The sequence below is a fragment of the Xyrauchen texanus genome, chromosome 28 (assembly GCF_025860055.1).
Source record: "Xyrauchen texanus isolate HMW12.3.18 chromosome 28, RBS_HiC_50CHRs, whole genome shotgun sequence".
Taxonomy (NCBI): domain Eukaryota; kingdom Metazoa; phylum Chordata; class Actinopteri; order Cypriniformes; family Catostomidae; genus Xyrauchen; species Xyrauchen texanus.
In genome coordinates, this window is record NC_068303.1 from 26,212,015 (window position 1) to 26,235,754 (window position 23,740).

A 23,740-nucleotide genomic window follows, 5' to 3' on the forward strand; every position below is an offset into this window, starting at 1 on the left:
GTGTCAAAACAGCATTGTGTTGATTTCCGTGAAGCACATCTATGGATGCAGAGCCAACAAAAGTGCCTCTGAGAAAAATCTGCCTCAAACATAAACATGATGTCCACATATGTGGATTTGGGGGACATTATTCCATCAAAAGTAAAAAAAAAACCATATCAGTTATTTTGAATACATTTCAAGATTAACACATCTGTGGGTCATTTAACTTCATTGTAATATAAATAATATTTATATATAATTTTTTTGTTATTACTGTACAATACAGTTATATTCACAAACATCAGTAAAGGCATTCCTATATTCACTGAGCATTTTCACATTGAAAATCAATGGGTTCATCGAAAAGCTGAAAAATTTTGCTTTCAGAAGCTTTATATGGAGTTAGGATGATAACAAGGTGCATTTCGAACAGTGCAGACAGACAGCACACTGGAGGTAAAGTCATTAGCTAAATATGGAGCAAGGGAGCATCCTATAGCTTTCTATGCAACTAAGTGCATTCAATCCTAAAGTTTCAGGCTGCAGATGATGTTTGGACCACTCAACATGTTTGACAGACATGGGACAATGTTAATGAGTACATAGATTCAGAATTTATAATGTATCATTTTATTTTAACATGGTTGGCAGTGATTGGATTGTGCTGAACACTACTAATAGTGCTAATTTCTGATGTAATGTCTGTTACATCTCAAAAACGTGAATAACCAACACTCCTGAAAACATAACAGCTTAGAATTATTTTAAATTTCACAAATTGGTCCCATTGTCCACACACGTTGACATACATTTTTAGGACAAATATTTGTACAATAATTTTTTTTATATATTTTTTTGCTTGTTTATTAATATTTACAAATAAAAAAAGGAAATGGAAAATGCACACAGACGTCACGATTGGGTCTCAGCGCTGTATTTCAAGACACCTTTGTGTGAAGAACAGAGTTAAATTAAGTCGTTATTCAGTGATAATCTTCCCTTTTGGTGGGCTGTTTGCAACCAGGTCAGTGAGTTGACCTCTAGAACTGGATCAGATTGATTTGTGAACAACTCCTTTTTTAAACTGGATCAACTGATTCATTGAAAAGATCAGACTCTATAGAAAGATTTGTCAATGAATCACTACTTTAATGAACCAGACTGATCACATTGTGAATTCGGCAACAGGAGTTCAAAAGTTCTGCTGCTGAAATTGGTCTGTGTTTACCAAATTTGAACCACTGCCTCCAGTGGCATTTTGTAAATGGTGTAATACAGTCAACGGGAATGCACATTTTTTACCATTAGTAGAGTAGCAATCTCTGAATTGCAGTCACCGTTATTTAGTTTATTGTGCCATCAGTAGCGCCATGAGGAAATGTTTAAATTGATCCAAAAATGTCAGATGGTGGGTGGCACTAGTCAGATATTCTTCAGAATGGGGTTGATTTCAGGGTACATGAACATTCGGTAGCAGTACATTGATTTCTTGTGTGATCATGTTGCATGAACACTCCAAGCAGATCTTGGGCAGATGTGAAGATTTTCAGTGAATAAAGATTGAAATGTCTGTCTGTTCCTCACACAAAGCTGTTGTAATGCTTCAGAAGACTGTTTTGGACCACTAATATAGCTGTTTTTGTCATTTTGGAGTTTGACAGCCCAAGTTCTCATTCATGTTATTTAAATGGGAAATAGTAGCCCGGGATCTTCTTTACCTTTTCTGCTCCACGGATGAAAGAGTTTGGAATGACATGAGGATACGTAAACAGTGACAAAATTTTCATCTTTCCTTGACTATTGCTTAAAAACAGCAGGCTGTGTCTGTTTAGGATTATTGTCACGTTCTCTCGAGGTACTGTGATGAAAGCATTATTTTGAGTACGATTCAAAAGCCGCAGCTGCTGTTGGGCTACAATAACCAAACTCATTGCTTGTGTCAACACAGTGATCAACTAAGAGTGCCTTTTGCTACCACCAAATATGTCTGCAGGAAGTCACAGATATGTCAAGATTAGATTCTAGATATTTTGATGGACCATCAGTGCACACATGAAGAAATAACTGACTTTAATGTTAAATTATCCTTTGCTGCATTCATTCCCATTCTCATCCCCCCGGACAGATTCTTAATATTTTAGGATTAATACTCAAACATCAAAAGACGAGCAGTAGATGTGTAATAGAATACATTGATATTCAATAGACTCTGAAGCACCAATGTGTTTTTCCTTAGGAAGGTGACGGATACAAATGAGGGTAGAATAGTGTCCAAATGTACATAAAACAGTAATTTCATTTTAACTATGACATAAATGGTGTAACTACAGGGATTAATGTCTAAGGCATAAGAAAGCCACATTTACAGCAGCTCTGGAGACTTGTCAGCAGCTTGTGTTTAACAGGGAATTTATGCAAATAGCACAAAATATGTACAAATGTCTATATCTGGAAAGCATGTTAAAATAGAACTGCTATTTCTCTTTGTTTGTTTGCTTGTTTGTTTCTTTGTTTTACACAACAGAATGTGTGAATGGTTGTGAAAACACACTGAAATATGTAATCTAATGTACATAGGGTTTTTAAATCGACATTATCTACATAAGGTACCATTTACAATGCATTTTATATTTAAACTATTTAAATTACTTTTTTACTTAATGTATTTTTGATGTATTACAAAGTTTGTTTCATATATCAAAGTTTAAAGGAGTAGGTCACCACAAATTTTTTTCATGATTCACTCACGCCATAATAATATTTATCTTGGAACACAAAAGGAGATGTTAGCATAAGATAAGCATTAGTCACCATTCACTTTTATTGTATCTTTATTCCATACTATGAAAGCACTGTTTGAATTGTGTGTGTGGGGGTGGGGGGTGGGGGGTGGGGGGTGGTGGTGGCTGGGCGGTCCCTGATCCCCTATATAATTTAAGGGACCTAGTGTTTCGGCGAAACTAAAACATTATAACTCACCAAGAGGGTTGTCACATCTCGAACACTGAATGAAAGTGACTGGTGAGTGAGGCTAACATTCTGCCTAAATTTCTCCTTTCGTGTTCCACAAGTCAAATGGGTTTGGAAAGCATAAGGTTGAGTAAATGACAGAATTTTCCTTTTTGGGTGAAATACTCCTTTAAGATTATGAAGCTATTTACGTACTTCTGTTAGGAAAGAATTAAAGACTTTGGTCCAAAGCAAATAAATACATAAGTTACTGCCAATCAATAATTTACCAGGCATAGATGAGTTCTAATGGGTATCATGGATTACAATGTTATTCGAGATAATTTAAAACTCAATCACAGCAGCTGACTACCACTAGAGTTTGGCACGTGAGCTAGGTCAGATAAGACAGTCTCTCAGCCCTAGACTTCACTAGGGGAGTGGAGGTCAACAGGTGGGCGGCTCTAGTGTGGATGATAGGCAGACCTAACTGGTGGAGTCTCCCATTCACTCCTGTCCATTATGAAGACATTCACAGTGATTGGCTGGATGGGTGCCAACCATTGCCCATTAGTTTTCCATCCCCCTATAGACCTCTTCTGTGGGCTCGTCACCTGAAATACAGAGACCATAAACAGTACTAAAACATCCCTAAAACGTTTTTTATTTCCTTACTCACCCAAATAGGAAAGTTCTTTCTCACCCTCATGCCATCCCAGATGCGTATGACTTTCTTTCTTCTGCAGAACATAAACAAAGATTTTTGGAAGAACATCTCAACTCTGTAGGTCATTGCAATACATCCAAAACTTTGAAGTTCCAAAAAACACACAAAGGCAGCATAAAAGTAATCCATTAGACTCCAGTGGTTTAATCCATGTTTTCAGAAGTGATCCAATCTATTTTGGTGAGAACAGACCAACATGTAACTCCCTTTTCACTATAAAACTTGACATCTGCAGTCTCCTTGGCGATCATGATTTCAAATTCGATGACACTTTTTAATGCCATCTAGTGCGCTGCGAATATGTCAAGCACTAGCAAGTGTAATCGAGCTTGAAATCATGATCATGTCTAGAGACTGCAATGGCAAGATGTACAGTATAATATTAGATATTATTTGGTCATTTCTCACAGAAAATGTATGGGATCGCTTCAGTAGACATGGATTAAACCTCTAGAGACATATGGTTTACGTTTATGCTGATTTTATGTGCTTTTTGGAACTTCAAATGTTTGGTCACCATTCACTTGCTTTCTATGGAGCTGAAATATTCTTCTTAAAATCTTTGTGTTCTACAGAAGAAAGAAAGTCAAACATATCTGGGATGGCATGAGGTTGAGTAAATGCGAGAATTTTCCTTTTTGGGTGAACTATACCTTTAAATACAATAGAACAGGGCTATTCAACTGGTGATCTGTGGACTAATTCCGGCCAGTTTGAATTTTTAGTGGCCCGTCTGAGGTTGTCAGTTGTCTTAGGAGCTGTTCACACTGAACCTGTTTTGTGTCTGTTAATGCTGTTTTTCAATTGTTTCCTATTTAGCCTTGAGCTAGATGCATGTTGCGCCACTTAAAAACTCAATGTTTTTACCATGTTTTTTTTTCCTCCCCTTTTCCTCCCCAAATTGGAATGCCCAATTCCCAATGCACATTACCAATTCCTCATGGTGGCATAGTGACTCGCCTCAATCTGGGTGGCAGAAACTCAGTAGCCTACGCATCTGAGACCATCAACTCGTGCATCTCATCATTTGGCTTGTTGAGTGTGTTACCACGGAGACATAATGCGTGTGGAGGCTTCAAATCCACCGCGGCATCCACGCACAACTCACCACGCGTCCCACCGAGAGCGAACCACATTATAATGACCACGAGGAGGTTACCCCATGTGACTCTACCCTCCCTAGCAACCGGGCCAATTTGGTTGCTTAGGAGACTTGGCTGGAGTCACTCAGCATGCCCTGGATTTGAACTCACAACTAGTCAGTGTAAATACTCACTGAGCTACCCAGGTCCCCCGTTTTTACTGTCTTGTGCAAGAACACATGTTTTTTAGACTCTTTCAGAGGTTGCGCTACGAATGATAATTATCCATCATTTTGACAGAATGGGAAGATTAAAGATCTAAAATCATAAATGACTGATAAGCGTGAGTTTGGTGAAACAGAAAAGTTATTTTCATAAATTAGGTCAAGAAAACGTTGGATAATAAAAATCAAAAGTTAAATCATTGCATATAAATTATAATAAACTTACATTTGGGTAAATTTGGATGCAACTTCACCAGCATTAACAAACTTCACTGTTGTTGTTTATTACAATTTTATTATCATTCTTAATTACTCTCTCTGTGAATGACCAATTTTGAAAGCACTTTTTAGTTATCCGTTTTTTGTCTTCTGCTTAAAAATTGTTCGTATGAAAAAAAAGTTAAAGCTCTAAACACAGATGTTTTATTTACAGTATATAGTAAACAAATATTATAGACCTACTATAACACGATATCTGATAGAAGCTTTATGTTCAAATATTCTTGGCCTGCATGCATCAAATGTTTTTTCAATAATTCTGCAATAGACTTAGAGATAGTGCTTACTTGCAGCCTGGGCCTGTTTGTCTCTTGGGTCATCTGTAGGGCTCAGATCATCAGGAGGCCAGCGCAGTTCCCCGCTCTCTACCTCCCCACTCTCACTGGGTTCCACCACGATGGACGGCAAGCGTTTGGAAAGCTTTGGGAACCTTTCATGTGAATCTGGGAAAATCTGTAACAAGGGAGCCATTGAAAAGGCCACATTACATGACATTCCAGTGAGCAGTGTGGTAAAATATCTGTCTGATATCAATGTCTTGTTTTCATGAAACAGCAGGATTGATGAAAATGTAATAAATAAACTGTTCACTGAAATACACCGCTCAGCCAACACATTAAAACCAACTGCCTAATATTATGTTGGTCCCTCTCGTGCTGCCAAATCAATGCCAACCCATATCTCAGCATTAATTATAACATTCTGAGATTATATTCTTCTCATCTCAGTTGTACAGAGCAGTTATCCAAATTAACATAGACTTTATCAGTTCAAATCAGTCTGGCCATTCTCTGTTGTCATCTCTCATCAACAAGGCATTTCCATCCGCAGAACTGCGTCACTGGATGTTTTTTTGCTTTTGGCTCCATTCAGATTAAATTCTAGAGACTGTTGTGTGTGAAAATACCAGGAGATCAGCAGTTACAGAAATACTTAAACCAGCCCATCAGACTGGTTCGGAATGACAGAAAGTCTATGTTAACTCAGATAACCACTCTGTACCATTGTAGTGAGTTGAATATCATCCCAGAATGCACAGCACGTCGAACCTTGAGGCAGATTGGCTACAAAAGCAGAAGACCATGTCTAGCACTTTATTAGGACCATTGTATTCCTAAATCCATGTCTTCAGAAGCGATACGATCTCTCTGGGTGAGAGACAGACCAAAATGTAACTCCTTATTTGATGTTGAGATTTATATCTGCTGTCGCCTTGTCGCTTGTATGAAAGAAGCTTGTTTACACACTCCCTCATGCTTGACACATACACAGAGCACTGTACACAAACCAGACACTGTGTTGCCAGGTTTGCAGTTTTCACACCCAGTTGGACAATTTTGAAAATGCAGATGCAAATTAAAATGATAGAATTGCTGGTTTAGTTTTTGGGATACTATTTAAATGTACTACAGTTGCCAAAATGTTGACGATTACATGCAGCTTCAAAGCATCACCATCTTGAAACTTTATCTTGGGTTTTGGCACCAGTGTAACAAAGGTTCAGGTCGGGTAGATAAAGGAAAAAGCGTGAACCTGTTTCCACAGTTCGCGTGAGTCCGTTTTATTCACAAATATCCAGCAATGGCTGTACATCTTCACTCAATACACAAGACGGCTTTTCAGCTTCACTCAAATAAACGGTCCGCTTTTCAGCTTGGTCGAGCGAAAACTAGAGTGAACATCGGCAGAGCATTTGATTCCTGGAGTGATCTTTGTTCGGTTTTGGAGGTCAAACCGACCCTGAATTGGCATTCTTCTTATTGGACAGGTAAGCTTACATAACTGCAAAGCATGTGAAATATAGTGCCATAAGGATTGATCTGTGTAATTTTAGCTAACTTGATCTTGTCTGCTAACTCTAACGAACTGAAAGCTTCCTTGCTTCGTAACATTCAAATAATTTCAACAATTAGCTGGCTGCAGTTCACTTAACGGCCACTGGTGTCATTAATAACAAGGGTTTCTGAATCTTACATACTGTACCTTTAAGTAATTGTCAAATTTTCATCCCTGCCCAGTAGGGGACAATATGCACAAAATGAGAATCACTGAGAAAGTGAAGGAAAAAGGACTTAATATTGATCTGTTTCTCATATGGATTAAACCACCAGTATGGAGTACTTTTATGTTGCCCTTATTTGGATTTGGGAGCTTCAAAAGTTTGGCACACATTCACTTGTACAGAGCTGAAATTCTTCAAAAAATCTTAATTTGTGTTCAGCAGATGAAAGAAAGTCATATACATCTGGGATGGCTTGAGTCAAGAGAGCGAGACAAAGGGACCCAAAAACAGAGGAACGGTTCAAAGGATTTATTTACAACAAATGATAATGTTAACTGTGCTGTCGAAGACTGGAGATCCCATCACCAGCTGCAGTAGAGGGAAGTCTTGTGAATGAGTGTGCGCTGAAATTGCACTATGGCAAATCTGTGACGAGTGTGTTCGTAGAAGAGTGTGTTGTGGAAGTCAGGAGCTGATCCATAGGAATCCTCCGTAGAAGAGGTAATCGCAGATATGAAGGTAATCATATTCCTGACACGCGGGCAGAGATGAGGAATCCTCTGTTGAAGATTCCTGAGCGCAAAGAACAAGCGTACAGCAAGCTGGAAGGTAACCACACTCCCGACATGCAGGCAAAGACGGGCAACCAAACAGATACACGAGAGACAGGACCAACTAGGTAGAGAGAGCGAGATAAGTTACTTCACATCAAACAATAATCTAGCAAAGATACTGAGAACACGAAGGGTTTAAGTAGGCAGTGAATTTGAGAAGAACCAGGTGTTCCATGCAAATGCCGGCTTCGCCTGTGAAACACGAGGGAGAGATAATAACAAAACACACAGAATAAACTGACAAACTCATCAGAGCTGTGACAGCATGAGGGTGAGTAGATGGTATATTTTTCATTTTTGGGTGAACTAACACTTTAAGAAGGAATTTATGGCCAGACCTTGAAAATGTTATTTAAATACCTCATTTAATGTAACTAAATACTATTTTAATATACATGTTAACATGTTAGGTACAAGTGTTATGTAAGACAAATACCAATAAAAACGTTTGTCCCGAGTTCAGTTTATAAATCCCCAAGATAATTTACTTACTCAGAGTATACTTTATTGCTTGACACTCCTTAATGCTACTCGGAAAATGTTTTATGGACTGAGGAAACTAAGGTTGAATTGTTTGGGAAGAACACGCAGCGTAAAAAGGGCACCACATACCAACATGAAAACGTCCCAACAGTTAAGTACGGTGGAAGGAGCATCATAATTTGAGGCCTGGATTGCTTGTCATCATCGAGGGAAAAATGAATCCCTAAATTTATCAAGACATCCTAAAGAATAATGTCAGGGTGGCTGTGTGCCAGCTAAAGCTCAGTAGAAGTTGAGTGGTGCATCAGGACAATGCCCACAAACATTGAAGAAAAATACACTACAGAATGTCTTAAAAAAAATCCATCTTTTGGAGTGACCCAGTCAGTGCCCAGAACTTAACCCAACAGAGATACTGTGGACTGACCTCAAGAGAGCCGTTCACATCAGACATCCTATGAGTGTGGCTGAGCTAATACAGTTCTGTAAGGAAGAATGATCCAAAATTCCTTCTGAACATTGTGCAGGTCTAATCCATAGTTTGGGATGGCATGATGGTGAGTAAATGATGAGAGAATTTTCATTTTTGGGTAAACTATTTATTTAATAGCATGGCATAGTTAAGGGTAGGTATTTGTTTTGCAGATAAATGTATGTGGACAATTGTAAATAAATTTTGCATACCAAATCAGACAGCAAAACAGTCTATTAACATGAATAAAAAGTTTATATAGTCTCTGTATAAAAGTCTCTGTTACTTGCATTCAATTGAATCTCTGTAAGAGAGCATCTATACGGTTGCCAGTCCACCCTCAAGAGCATAAACCCACCTGAAAAGAGATGTTCTGTTCCTCAGATGCACCGCTCACACTGTAGTCTCCCACTGCAGAGTCACAGGTATTTATCACCTCCGTCATACTGGCCAGTAACACTCTTTAACCTACAACAAAACAGAAGGAAGTCCATTTACACTCAGATAAGCACAGTGACGCTGAGTCCACTAATTTGCCAATAAATGTGGGAGAGACTGATTTAGATGAGCCACCTGCAATAACCACAGCTGGGGTCATATTCTCATCTATGAAAAGATCCTGCCAACAGCATCCAGCCAATCCAAGCGCACCTACCACAATTAAACGCATAGCAAGTCTTTATATAGTTTGTTATTCAAATCAGCTCTTCGACCATTTTCAAAGGAAATTACTTTCACACTCATCAGCTAAACTCAAGAGCATCTATACATGCTGTGGGTAGCAATAATGTCTAGGCTGTTCTCTGATTCATTCTTAATGCGAAACTCATCGAGGAGATGAAAATTGAATTGTGCTGAGCATCCAGTTGTGAGCAATATCCAAAATTATGACATTTTGGGCCCACGTTGAAAAACCACATAAAAAAACTCAGTTTTAGTTTATAGCACCAATAAATCTGATTTTTTATTATTTTTAAGCTGAACATTTAAAAACTTTTCAATCAGAATTGAAAATGCTGGTCATGTACATAAATCTCGCACGTGTGCAACTGCCTACTTTTAGTGAGTCAGACTACACTCTAATTTATGGTTGTCACAGGTATACACATTTTCTGTATTCTGTCATTGCTGTGAGTCTGTTTCAAACATCCTAAATCTGTGGCACATCAAAAACAGGCACGCGTTGGACACTTAAACGTATAACAACTGCTACCCTACAGAGCTATTTCTACCAGATAGGGTGACCAAATGTCCTCTTTTTCCCAGACACATCCTCTTTTTTTAGACCTTAAAAAAGCATCCGGCTGGGATTTCTAAATTTGTGAAAATCTCCAGGATTCGGGATTTGCCTTTAGTTGCATTATGATGTGCATCTGCTCTAATACTTCATTGAGTGTGCATGTATAATTTGCATTGCTTTAACCCCTCTATGTAAGTCCCGCCTTCTCGCACACCAATTGGTCGATTATAAGAGGCTTACAGCAACTATTGGCCAAATTCCTGCCTGTCAATCTCTCCGCGAACACACAAAGCGCTGTTGTGTTCGGCATCAAACAGTTGCTTGACAGAAGCAGCAAATGACAGCTGAGTGGAAACAATGCCCAAACGAAAGTGCATATTTACAGAAGAATTGCACAAGAAATTCCCATGCTTTCGTCCAGGTCGAGATCTGTGGCAAGAAGAATGTATGACATGTAAAGCTGGCACTTATGTGTCAGTTGCTAATAAAGGTGTAAGTGATTTATAACACAAATTAGCTCTGCAAAGCATAAAGGGTCAGCAAAAGGTGAAAGTTCATCAGGTAAATAAACTGACTACTTTTTGCGACCAGGTAAAATTGTTATCACATTGCTTCATTTTCCATGTCCATTCAAAATAATAGAAATAGTAAATGAAGTTTCACTCATGGCATCAAATATTATTTTTTTTGTATATGGATATTCAAAAGAATTTTGGAAATTTGTATTTATTTATATATATATTTATGTTATGCTAACAGAGTGTCTTTTTCACTGTATTAAAGTTTGCATTCATAGTAACACTGTTTGAACACTATTATTACTATGATTTTGGTGCCCCCTGTTGAACATTTCACTTGGAAACTGCAGCGAACTTGTAATGAAGCACGTGATTTTGGTTTGCAAAAATGTTGCCATGCTAACGTTTCAAGAGATCAGCCTGTTTTCTGCTGAGTTCAGCATGTGTCGTACTGCAAAAATAGGCTCAGTGGCGAAACTGTACTTTCAGTGCCACATCTGCTCTCGAGTGCAATTTAAATGCTGTAGCCTATTAATATGGGTGCGGAAATGAATCTGCGCCTCTCACGTGCCACAGATGCAGAATGTATGAAGCAAGCCTAAAAATATCAAGATTTCTTCGATTTTGTTTTTTTTAATACATAAACAATTGCAAATGCAGATTAGTAACTATTCACGGCAAAGATTTTGGTGTGTGGCTTGCATAATAATGTGAACTGCTGCATGATTTGTGTAAAATGAGATGTGGAGCAGATGGTGGTTCTGGTTGCTCCTCGGCTTTCCTTATGGCCCATATGCACTCGTGAATGACGAAGGCTGGGTGACTAAGATGGCCCTTTCACATGAAAACGTGAACATGCACCATCACCACACAGTGTTTGTTTGAAAACAACATTTCGTTTTTCCATGTGGCTTTTAATGCTGGTAAAGAGATGTACAAAAATAATGTAACAGCTTGAGTTTAGACTCATTACGTTTGAGGTTATTATTCTGCTACTTAGACTAACTGTAATTTTAGGATTCATAAAATCAAGAAATTAAAGGAATAGTTCACCCAAAAATAAATGTTCTAGCTAGTCTATAGTTCTATAGTCTACTAAGTATTTATTTACGGTGCTTTTTGTCATTTTATTGAATATTGACAGCCCCTCGTCACCATGCACTTTTAAAGAGGGCAACTCGGAAATTCTGTTATAGGCCTATGTTCCACAGAAGAAATAAAGTCATATGGGTCTGAATCAACATGAGGGTTGAAAATTATGACAGAATTAGAATTTTTGGGGTGAACTAACCCTTTAACCTTTTAAGATCTAAGGGTGTTTTTATTATATTTCCTGTTTCAGTGGCATACCCAAAATGAAAGGCTTATAACGCTACAAAAAAAAAAAAAAAATAATAATAATTTTTAAAGAAGCTTTTTCTGATTTGACATTATATGTCTCAGGGTGTAAATAAGATAGCTCAATAAAATGACTTTGGTTTTGTTCCCAATCATGACACCTGTAACTGAATACATTTTGTGTTGATAGGACAAAGCAATCAAAAGTTACAGCATTACAAAAATAAGTTTACTGTGTCCAAAAGCCTCTCCAAAAAATAAAACATTATAATTGTGCATAAGAACTAATTACATATGCAAATACAACAATGACTAAAGGTACGCTCTTGTTACTCATGCATGCATTACTCATGAGTAACAAGATCTCATTCAGTTCCATTCTGTGTCTTATGAGCATCATTGAATCTATGTCATGTTTTTGACGACATATCCTGGTGGCCATTTGTAATTAGAGTGATCGATCCTCTCTGCCCATATTTGGATGACTTCCACATCTGGTTGCAGCGATCTAAATCATGATATGATTGGTTTGATGTTCCATGACACTGGAAAACATACTACAAGTCATCTGATCCAGGAAAGCTGACTTGTTTTTAGCCAGATAGCACATTGAGCTTTTGTGTGGATTATCTAATGATTTATGCATCCAATTACGTTGTGTGTGGCTCGTTTTAAAGATAATCACCTCCTCTAAGTAACTGCATGTGATATTTTTTTTCATGAAGTTGTAAGTGAAAACGCGGTATACAAGCAACAACATTTTTGCATGAAACATATATGTCAAAGCCATATACTTAGCGATTAGCTACTCGCTTTAGTTTTGTCTGTTAGTAAAACAAATAGGCTGGTTGTATTCTACATTTTGAGAGTGTTCCAAAGACAAGGTCAACAAGACTGTAGTTCTTAATTTTTTTTATTTTTTTCTCTGTAGGCCCATCCGAGCTTAGTTAAAAAGGTGCTTGCAAACATACAAAACTGTCATTCACTATATAGCAGTCCATAACCATCTTTTTAATCTGATGACAGACAGACATGCTATCAACTGATCATTTGCATTGATAAAGCCAGTATCCAGGCTTAGCTGATCTGAGATAATGCTGTGAGACCACAAACGTGTTTCTTATACTTTGATGTAATAGGATCAGCCAATCTTTAAAGCCAGGTGTCAGATTAAAAGCTTGAGAGTTCTTAACTTCAGAACAGCCACTTTTTCCCTCTGAGAAACCTGTGGTCTCTGAAATGATATTATACTACCATTATCATTGTAGTTTACCCTTGATTCCATTTGGGAACTGGGTGGCTCAATCGAATCAAAGGACGGGATACAGAAAAACTGGTAGGTGAGCAGATGAAAGGAAGTAGCAATGAGCAGTAATATAAAAGAACAAGGATTAAAGGACTGATAAAATGAAACGGTAAGAAAATAAACTCTGTGAACTTACAATGGTCAGTATACGCCTGATAAAAACAGACCCACAACCAATGATCTTAAGAACTGCTATCAAAGATCATATCAGTTCAGAGCCTGACCATGAAAAATCACTCAATAAATAAATAAACTTTTTACTAAAAGCACAATCAGATTAATTAGTACCACACAAATGCAAGGAGGCAGACAAAAAAGGAAATTAAGCCTGTTTATGTTCTCTCCCTTTAATGTTGGTTGAAAACGAACTGATTATTCATGCTCGTTTTTATATTGATGGTGACCAGCACAAATGCAGCTCACTCTATGGGCACCCAGACCCTTGTTAGAATGCAGGCTTTTTCATCGGTAAGAGTGAGCAGCAAAGACAAAAGGGGCTTGAGCGAGGGATCAAAGGGCTGTGCATGTGCTTGTTGCCATTTATAGTGAGACAAAGCACTGTGGTTGACTGGCTTTGCAGGCGGCCACACAAAGACTTCATATGCTCATCAAAATATTTTCAGAGGGGCAACCCCAAAAGACAGCACAGGTGTTATTGTGAGACATATGGCAATATTATACTTTTGATTATGAGTGGTTTTGAAAACAGTCTCATTCTGTCAGAATGCTCAATAAACCTCTAGCTACTGATAGAGTTAACAGATGCGAATATAGAAAAAAAATGATATGCTTCCATCAGTTAACGTGTTGCATTGCATGGCTTAGTGTTTCTGGGTGAAAAATAGAGATGGTATCTGAATAATTTAACATGAAGCCAGAGTTCAGCCCCTTTCCTGGTGGCATGGAAAATCTTAACTCAAATCTAGGCAAATGATATAGCTACTGAACTGACTGGAGGTACAACTTGACTCAATAGCCAAACCTCACTGAGAATCTCATAACAAGCCCGTAGGCTGCCAAAGGTCCAGAATTTAAGTCGTTTTTTTTGTCATGTGATTATTGTCATCATTGTTTTAATCAATGCTTGTGACAAATATTCTGGATTGCTGTTTCAAATTACAGTAATATGATTTAATATTGTAGCTGGACATGTGTGTGTGCCGCGCGTGCAGTTCAGAGAGAGTTCTCGCAATACACTTTTCAAAGCAACGGTGAAGAAGCATCGCCTCTGAATGATGGGGGGAAATTATGATGAGAAGAATTATTGTTAATATTTCAGTAAAGTTCATTAAATCTATTCTGTTGTTAGTGTGGTCTTTAAACTTATGAACTGTGTATGGACTGACAAAGGTGTTACATGAGGAAGCATTTGACAACAATGCAGTAAATATTTTAGGTGCATCAAAAAGCGTGCTCGTTAACCAGCAGACAAGCTAATCCAGCACAAATTAGTGCATAAAAGGTCACCAAAATGAAGTATTTGAACCTCATAATTAAAAACAAAAGGAGAAGAAAAACTGCAAAAAGGTCCACTTTTTGAAAAAAAGAATCCCCCCCCTTTCAATAGGCTGGCTACGGACCTGCATAACTAAACATTACTATCACAAACCACTCACAAAATGTGAAAAAGTATTTTCAGCATGTTAAAAAACATGCTATCTGTCAAATACGTTACAGTTAAGAACAACACAATAGCAAATAACAGAGCTTGATTACGAAACAAATGAATGAATAAATGTGGTAAAACCTATTACGTGAAAATAAAAACAATAGTAATCACGCAGCTGCATATACTGCATGGATGTATAAACAAATAACCAGTGGCATTGTGAGGGGCAGGGTTGGGGAGTAACGAAATACAAGTAACGGGAATACGTGTTTAAAATACAAAATATAAGTAACTGTAATTTTATTGTAATTTGTTTTATTTAATATTTAGTCCTATCAGATAGTAAACATTTATACATATATATGATGCAATCCAAAGTGCATTTGAACAGCGGTGAAACACTTTTTTATGATGCATTACATTCATATGATCAAACAGAGATGTTTGGAGCAGAAGAAATAGAAATAACCCTTGTGTAAATTGTCAGCTTTACGCTAAGCTAAAATGCTATTTCTAGCCATTTTACATGTACAAGTTACCAGTCACGATCATATTCTTTTATCAAGAAAATTCACGTTGGCTCATAATTTCTTTTTTCTAGTAAGACCTTTGATATTAGGGCAAACATTTTATTCATGATCATACATTTTTGTATTGTTTTCCTGTAAAAATATCTAAAAATCATTAAAACAAGATGCATTTTATTAATCTTGTTTTAGAAACAACACTGCATAAGATATTTAGGTTTTTCAGAGAATGTATTTTTAACATGTGAATTTTGTCTTACTGTAATGGCAGAGATTTTATAGTCAAAACAAGTGAAAAAATCTATCAGTGCTGAAGAAGTAATCCAAAGTATTTAGAATACATAACTGACCTTGAATAATCTAACGAAATACGTTACAAATGACATTTTACAGCATGTATTCTGTAATCTGTAGTGGAATACATGTCAAAAGTAACCCTCCCAACCCTGGTGAGGGGGCATGGGTGGGGATAGGGGGTCTTTGGGGGTCACACATGTTTCGCTTTACAAATAAAATATGTTTTATGTCTTTGAATTTGAAAAATCAGTGGCCACTGGCTGTGGTAGCATACATTCAGTTCACTGCAGAAACGACCAATTGACAGAGACGTCAGCTGGGATTTAAAGCCCTCGCATTTATAACCAGTTGTTGAACTGTTGTGGGACTGTTGTCTCTCAGCAGGTTTCATCAAACCATCAATGTTTCAAAGAGCTGAAGAGGCAATATGAGTAACCAGCTAGGTATGTCTAACTTCTAAGCATAATAAATGTTCACAGTTTACAATGTAACCTGGTAAGTTTATTGTTTGAACTTTTACATTATTTTGAGGAAATCAATTAATGCTAAAGAAATACATTATAAAGGTATATATTTAAACACAGATATTATGATGGAAACATTTTCTTGTAAATTCTATGAGCTAGATATTTCAAATATTTGATCTAGGTTTGATATAGCCTGCTAAGTATTTGTCTGACAACATCAGTTACTGCAAGGTAACCTAGGGTTTGTGTATCAGTTGTTCCAAGCTAGCTAGCGTACTCATTCATGAAGCCATAAACTGCCAAATGATGCACTATATACTATGCACTTATAGAATACACCATGCACCCAGCCATGTAATGTATGAATTTAAAAAAGTGCAGTATCATCCCAAATGGAACACTTAACAGGTTTTTACTACACTGAGGCATTTGTCATTCAACAACTGATGGAACTGACATTTCAAATGCATGTGATGTGTTGCCACTAAGTTCAACACTTATATCTAAAATAATAGCACACAGCCTGGGTGATGGTAAAACATTCAACTCACATTTGTTAGGTGCTGTCTTAACAGAAGTTTCGCTAGTTGCTACATTCTACATAGTTTATTATTATTGTTTTGTCAGACCAGCAATGGTGCCAGGTAGCTCTGCCCCAACCGCTATGTACGGCAAGCAACGAGCGCTTAGTGCAAGAAGGATCCAACATTCCACACTCTGTCTTGACGATTGAAGAGCATCATCCGGGTACTCGTAGTGTACTTATTTTTGTTGCATTTTCAGTGTTAACATACTACTTGCACTACTTACAATTCAAAATGTGTTGAATAGTGCAGAAGTGTGTTTGGGATGCACCTACAAGCTATGTCCTGTTTCGAAGGGTGTCTGCTCCAGAGGTCACATTTGGCGGCCGCATATTGTACGTCACAGAGGCTGTCTCGTTTTAGAAAAGCAAGTTGGACACTCTGAATTCAGCTTTGAATGGGACCTTCTTTCACAGGAATTTGGAGGATGCAGGTGGCGTAGTGGTCTAAAGCACATAACTTGTAATCAGAATGTCACTGGTTCGATCCCCACAGCCACTAATAAGTGCTCTGTAAGTCGCTTTGGATAAAAAGCGTATGCCAAATGCATAAATGTAAATAACTACCCTAAAGTTTACCTAAGAGACTTCCTTCTCAGTCAGATTAGTCGGTAGCTTGCTAGTTGCTACACTGCAGTAAATTAACCACTTTGCCCAAATTAATATGCTTGTAGGAGACAAGTAGACATAGACACGAGCAGAGGTGAAAAAAGTACTCTGAAATTAAGTGAACGTAGGGATATTAGGTGACGATTTTACTCAGGTGAAAGACCAAGTATCTAGCCAAAAACATACTTAAATTGTACATAAGTATTAAAAAAGTAAAAATTAACTTTTTTCTAGCTAGAATGAAATCTAGAGAAAGGAGACCTCTTGAGAGGATGTTGCGGTCAATTAAATTGTATGTTAAATGGATTTCATTGGCGGAACGAATAACATTTAAATTAATTTGTGCAAGAGCCGCCTTTTCACTGTCTTCGACACTCATATGCCTGTCGAATTCCCTCCAGTGGCAGTTGTGATTAACTGTCAATTGCTCACACTGGATTGTATTCATTGCATGGGAAAAGAAAATTGTGAATTGCAATGTCAGAGTACCCAGTCCCTGGAGACATAAAAAAAGATGAAAAAATTCCAATTAAGTTTTGAACAAAGTTACTTTCGTTGCTGAATATGATTTAAATGTAAAGGTTTTGCAAGTGCAAAAATAAATGACTCATGTATACATTTAACTGGGTTTCAGTTAAGTCTTAAATTGCCCTTTTGCTTAAATCAAAGCACCAAGTCTTAAATTCATAAGGTCAGGGTATTAAATGTTGCATAAGGGATTGGTTTCTCTTTTCTTTAAGTCATTTAAAAGTGAAGAGTAATTTTTGCACATGAATAGCCCCATTCCAAATTTCTCTTTTTTTTATCAAAAGTATCTAGGACAAACTCTACAGTGCCACCACCAGTTCACTTTTCTTTTGCATGTATCTTTTGAACCATTTTTCATGAAATTATTCTCCACCCATTACAGTGGCCGCCATCTTAGATTATGTAATTTATTGTTTATTCCCTACTATTCCTTCAAACTCTGTCCGATTTGCTTAAACCATGTAAAATAATCTCCAGACTGATCTGCACAGAATGAATAATACCACATTTTGATTTTGTTGAAAAGTTACTTTAACTCAAATGTATTGAGGTTGGCATAAAATAGGAAGTGAGGCTATATCTTGCCAATGGTTTATGGTATTGAAACAAAACTTGGTATGATTCACCAGGACCATGATCTGAGTGTACAAGCAATGTTTGGTGACAGCGCCACCTATGGATCATAAAATGTGAAGAATAACTTTTTAACCGAATGTCATGAGTTTGGTGTCTATGGATTCCTTAGGTCATTGAGGATTTCAACTGGATACCCATATCAGCCATACTGCCTCTCTGGCACATTGATCAGAAAGTTAAATATCTTTTGAACGCATTGTTAAATGTATAAGAAATGTCATACCTGAGCAGTTTGGACACAGCAACACTTGTAGTTCAAAAGATAATCCACACTTGTGTGCTGACTCAAACCTTGGCATGTCTTTCGGTTCTGAGTGGCACAGTGTGTACAATTCTGTAAATTAATATATTATTGGCTAATCTAGGACAAGGGATTTAGATCACAAATCATAAATGCTCCTTTTGTTGAGCTTCTAGATTGAATGACCTAATGTATTTGAATAAAATCTGGTTTTCACTTGTTTGGTGGTGATAACTTATATTTTATTCCAGAGCTTTGAATAATATTTTGGGTGTTGTTTAAACGCTATTCAAGTGCAACAGCAATGTCATAGAGGACTATAGCTGATACAATGGGTCTGATCAGAAGATAAAACTTATTTCCACATTCTGGTGGTTAGGGGCAGAGTTATTCAAACCTTATTGTGTTACTTTTTGTAAAATGTATTAAAAAGTAATGGAGATCTGTTCAGTTGCATTTTAAAAATGTGAAGGGTTGCTGCTGTATACAGTATATAACTGTTATTGTGCTCCCAAGGCATTTACATTTAGAGAGCAATGTGCTGACATTGTGTTCATTCTGTTAGATTCATAAAACCATCAGAAACCCTGTTAATGACTTCTTTGATATATTTGCAATGTGAATTATCATTTCTGACTACATCCCTAGCTCTCCAATTTGCCAAGGCAGCGTTTAGAATAAAGAATAATACAATTTTGGACAAAAACTGTTGATATTTCTCACTTTGCACTCAGTTTTGAATGAATACATCACATCTAGTCGGGCGGTGGCATACGGTCTAATTGCACAAGTAGAAATATTTTGACGTATTCAAAGCTCAAATAAAATCAGAAAATTCCACATCTGCAGATAGTGAGAACCCCACCTAGTCCGGTGGTGTCTAAAATGTAACCCCCCCAGTTGCCGAAATTCTTGAGAGAGCTGCATCCAACGTTCACATACTTTTTATTGTGTTTATTGTGTTTCACACACTAAAAAAATGTACTGTAGGATTTAGTTCAATAAGTAGTGTCAAGTGGTTCAACGCACCATGTTGAGTAGTTCCAACAAGCCACTGTTCAGTTGTATGAACTAATGAAATTCAAGTAAATTGGACAAAAGCTTTTTGAGTAAATGAAAAAACCATTTGGATTTGTTAGTGTAACATTGTACATGTATTGTTATGCTTGTTTTGCTTGATAGTAAGTGTTAAGTTTAATTTATTCTTACAGTTAACAATTGGTTAGTAACAGTTTGCATTGACGTGGTAAATATATTGGCATAAATCTCATCTAAGCAGATTCTTATCTGTGCCGTGCCACAAAAATAGCTAATTTGACAAAGCAATATAAAATGGTTGAGTATTTGTCCCCCCAAATCTATGCTCAAGCTCCACTCTTACCAAAGTAAAATTCCAACATTACAGAAACTCTTCTGAATCTAGACATAAATCTCATTAAGCACTGCTCTCCCCTTGAATTCCTCTTGCAGTAAAACATAAAATAACACTTAAAGTGCTGTAAGTGATTTTTTTCATGGAAAGGTATGAAAAAAATGATCTACTAAAAAATCCTACTCCATAAGATATTAATGAAAAAAGTGCCGTGATATATCTCACCAGTCTCTGTGACAGCTCTAGACTCCCTAAACAGCAAACAAAAATGTGTCCGTGGTCTCTGTTGCTTTTAACCTGTCAATCATTTTGCGTGTTCTCATTGTATTGTAATTTCAGCTAATTATTGAGGCTTACTGACATTTTTATGCCATGTTGTTCATAATAGTTGTCAGTTGAGGGCGCTATTATTTTTCTATTGACTGCTGTTGTTTTTAAACAACCGTTTCTGCATGATTTCCATCTCAATAAAGCTCATTTGGTAACTTTGGAGTGGGGGTTTTGGAAAGAGGGGCGTGGCTAATTAAATGGCTCAGTCTTGTGGAAGGAGAATGGTTAAAATCTCTAACACTTTTAATTTGAACATACTCTCTCTATCCAGTTTTGTACAAAGCAAGCTGGGAACTAGAAATCACTATGGTTTCAGTTAATCGCAACAAAATTATTTATGTATTCCAAACACAAATGGATAAAGTAAAGCTTACAAAGCTTTCATTTAAATAACCTGAATTTGTTTAGTAAGATGAACCAGGGAGGATTAAGAAAAATGTACAATAGTGGAATAAAAAAATGTGTCTGCAGAATCCAAGTACTTTCCACCCCTGGATACAGGTAATAACTAAGACAACAAGATAACTGGTAATCATAATTACATTTTTGTTTGTTTGTTTTTGTTGCAATAAATTCTGAATGTTGAAGGTATTGGTGTATCATTCATAGCACATTTTAACATTTAAAATGTCTCTCAAACTATTAGAACTGCACAATATGGCAAAGACATTTAAATAAAGTGCAACAGTGACCGCCCACTTTTTTCAGCCGTCTGGGTTCCAGAATTATTTCCCCCATTCATTTCTTCCATAGACTTTTAATAAAGTCCTTCATAAAAGAGTTGTGAGCCATGAACCAAACCAACTAGCTCCGAGGCGAATCACAACATCACAAACTTTGTTTTGAGGCAAAAAGTATCTGGAAATCGGACATAAAGACAATGGTGTAAGGATGCGTACTTATCGTCTTTCATAAAGGCACAAACTACAATCCCATGAAGCATTGCAAAAGATGTCACTGAATACAAATCGATGGGAATATATAAAACTATTGATTTTAGGTTATTGATTATAAGTATAGAAACATATTTAATGTTAATTGAAAAATATTCCGATATGTACAAATATATAAGTAGTTTAAGGATGAAGGTAAGACCGATTCGATTGCGTAATTCACAGTGCATCATTAAACCGTTCGGTCTCTCAAGGCACGCTTTGCTGGGTTTTTTTTTAAGCGGTTCTCTGATTGGTGGATCTTTCTCTGCTGTACCATGGGTAATGTAGTTGTTTACCATGAATCCCGCTATCAATCACGATTTTTAAACAAAGTTAAAATAACGTGGGAATTTTTTTATTTTTTATTTATATTGTCAAGTATTTTATACAACATAGTAGTATTCTCTTGGTACTGCACTTGAATTTTGTCTGATATTAATTTAAAAAAACACTGTACAACACAGTTTTTTAATTGCAAATGCCACTGTTACGGTAATGAGAATCATCAATGAAAAGAATGGGTATAATGGATGCGTAATGATAATTGAAAGGTAAAATTTGCTTACCGGTAAGTGTTCTGAAAATAATAAAGAAAAAATATTAATGGTCGTACATATCGGCTTTATTTTCTTTAAGCAAAATGTAGCATCATTTCATATATTTGTCTGTACTGATGTGGGTTTAAATATGACCAGGACATTTCCTTGACAGGTTTCATCCGCATTTAGAGTTTTTAGATTACGTCATAGAAAGTTTTTATCCTTCAGTTTAGTCCTTTAAAAACGTTATTGAATGTATAATGTAACGTAACCAATTTAGTCCAAATACAATTTTTACTTAAGTAAAAGTGTCTACTGTATATCAATACACATCCTGCAATATTTCTGGTGGTTTAATACTGATGAATTGTAAGGAACGATCCATGGAATGTTCCACTGATAGTTCAAATGCTTAAATCTCCACGCATCCTGCAATAGTTCTGATACATTTTGTGTTAATGTATTGTATTGTTCGATCAGCTGAGTGTTGCGCTTACAGTTCCTGAGTTCAATATCGGTTCCTGAGTTCAAGCCCACGCACGCATTTGTACAGCTGATATATAAAAAGTGGTCATCATACCTTTAGCCTTCAGAAGTGTCCTTTCTCTTCTCGAAAAGCCCGTGACTGTTGCTCTTTCCAGTGGGGATGTGGTGCAGTAGACTGAAGTAAGATTTTCCCAGACTGAAGCGCTGCTGCTGTTACTTCAGAGCGCACGACAGAGACTAATTTCATGCGCGGTCACCCGAGTCACAAGAGCACGACTGTCTGTATGAGCGTGCGCGCGCCTGTGTGAGAGAGAGTGACGGAGAGACAGCTGCTTTCTTTCATTTTCTCCTTTTCTTTCTTTCTTTTAAACATTTTCTTTTTCATTAGGTCTATATTTTCTTCTCTTTCTTTCTTTCTTTCTTTTTTTTCACTTACCTTTTTCCTTCTTTTTCTTTCTTTCCTTTCTCTCTTTTATCTTTCTTTTTAAATTGTTATTTTTCTTTCGTTCTTTCTCTCTTTTTCTTTTTTCTGTCTTTCTTTTTCTCTTAGTTTTTCTTTATTGTTCTTTTTCCCTTGTTTTTTCTGTCTTTCTTTCTTTTTCTTTTCTTTTAATTATTTCTTTCTTCTTTCTTTCTTTCATTTTTCTTTATTTTTTCATCCTTTATTCTTTTTTCTTTCTTTCTTTTTTCCTTGTTTATTCTTTCATTTTTCTTTTTTCTTTCTTTCATGGTAGTATAAAGATAGTTTACAGTAGCTTGTAGCTTAGTATTATACATTTGTCATAATTCACATATTGGTTACAGTGGTCTTACTATACAGACAGTATAGCTTTGTTAAACTATGGAATCTAAATGCCTGCTAGCTGATTCTAGCAGGTTCATCACATATTCTGTGAAAAAAGTTTTAAGTGTGAATCAGTGAACATGTTATCCACAATGAAATACTGCAGTAAACAGAATTATACAGTATACTGGGGTATAAAGTACAGTAGAGACAGGTAAAAAGAAAATGATGTCATCATTTAGTCACCTCCATGTCATTCCAAACCTTTATGACTTTGCTTCCTCTGAGGAAATAATTTAATGTCTGTTGGTTGAATTCAATAGAATGGCAGTACTGTATGTGACTCACATTAACACTTAATTAAGCACCTAAAAGTGTCATAAAAGTAAAAAAGAAAGAAAGAAAGAAAGTCCTATGGGTTTGATACTAGATTAGGCTGTTTTCATTACCGGTTGAGCCATTTCTTTAAAAATGTTGATAAATCAAGACCTGCAGAGTTCACACAATCACTTAAGTTTTAGGCTGGTATCTCGTGTGCTGGCATTTGTGCATCAAATTACACAGCATGATGGAACGCACAA

General features: G+C 36.7%; 1 protein-coding gene across 2 annotated transcripts; it reads right to left on the reverse strand.

Moving 5' to 3' along the window:
• Window positions 1–641: 641 nt before the first annotated feature.
• si:dkeyp-72h1.1 (uncharacterized protein LOC799956 homolog) lies at window positions 642–22,631 on the reverse strand. Of its 2 annotated transcripts, XM_052096353.1 has the most exons (5): window positions 22,470–22,631; window positions 9,388–9,465; window positions 9,173–9,282; window positions 5,531–5,696; window positions 642–3,545 (listed from the first exon to the last, which is right to left on the reverse strand). In XM_052096353.1, the coding sequence occupies exons 3-5, from the start codon at window positions 9,257–9,259 to the stop codon at window positions 3,502–3,504; spliced, it is 297 nt and encodes a 98-aa protein (XP_051952313.1). In that variant the 5' UTR covers window positions 9,260–9,282; window positions 9,388–9,465; window positions 22,470–22,631; the 3' UTR covers window positions 642–3,501. The 2 variants fall into 2 exon arrangements, with proteins under 2 accessions (XP_051952313.1, XP_051952312.1); XM_052096352.1 differs by lacking the exon at window positions 9,388–9,465.
• Window positions 22,632–23,740: the final 1,109 nt, after the last annotated feature.

Excerpts from the sequence above, each read along its gene's own strand:
- si:dkeyp-72h1.1 (XM_052096352.1), bottom strand. The coding sequence starts at position 9,259 with ATGACGGAGGTGATAAATACCTGTGACTCTGCAGTGGGAGACTACAGT. Across the intron at positions 5,697-9,172 it reads AACAGAACATCTCTTTTCAG|ATTTTCCCAGATTCACATGA; the intron begins GTGGGTTTATGC and ends CCCTTGTTACAG. Across the intron at positions 3,546-5,530 it reads CAAACAGGCCCAGGCTGCAA|GTGACGAGCCCACAGAAGAG; the intron begins GTAAGCACTATC and ends TCTGTATTTCAG.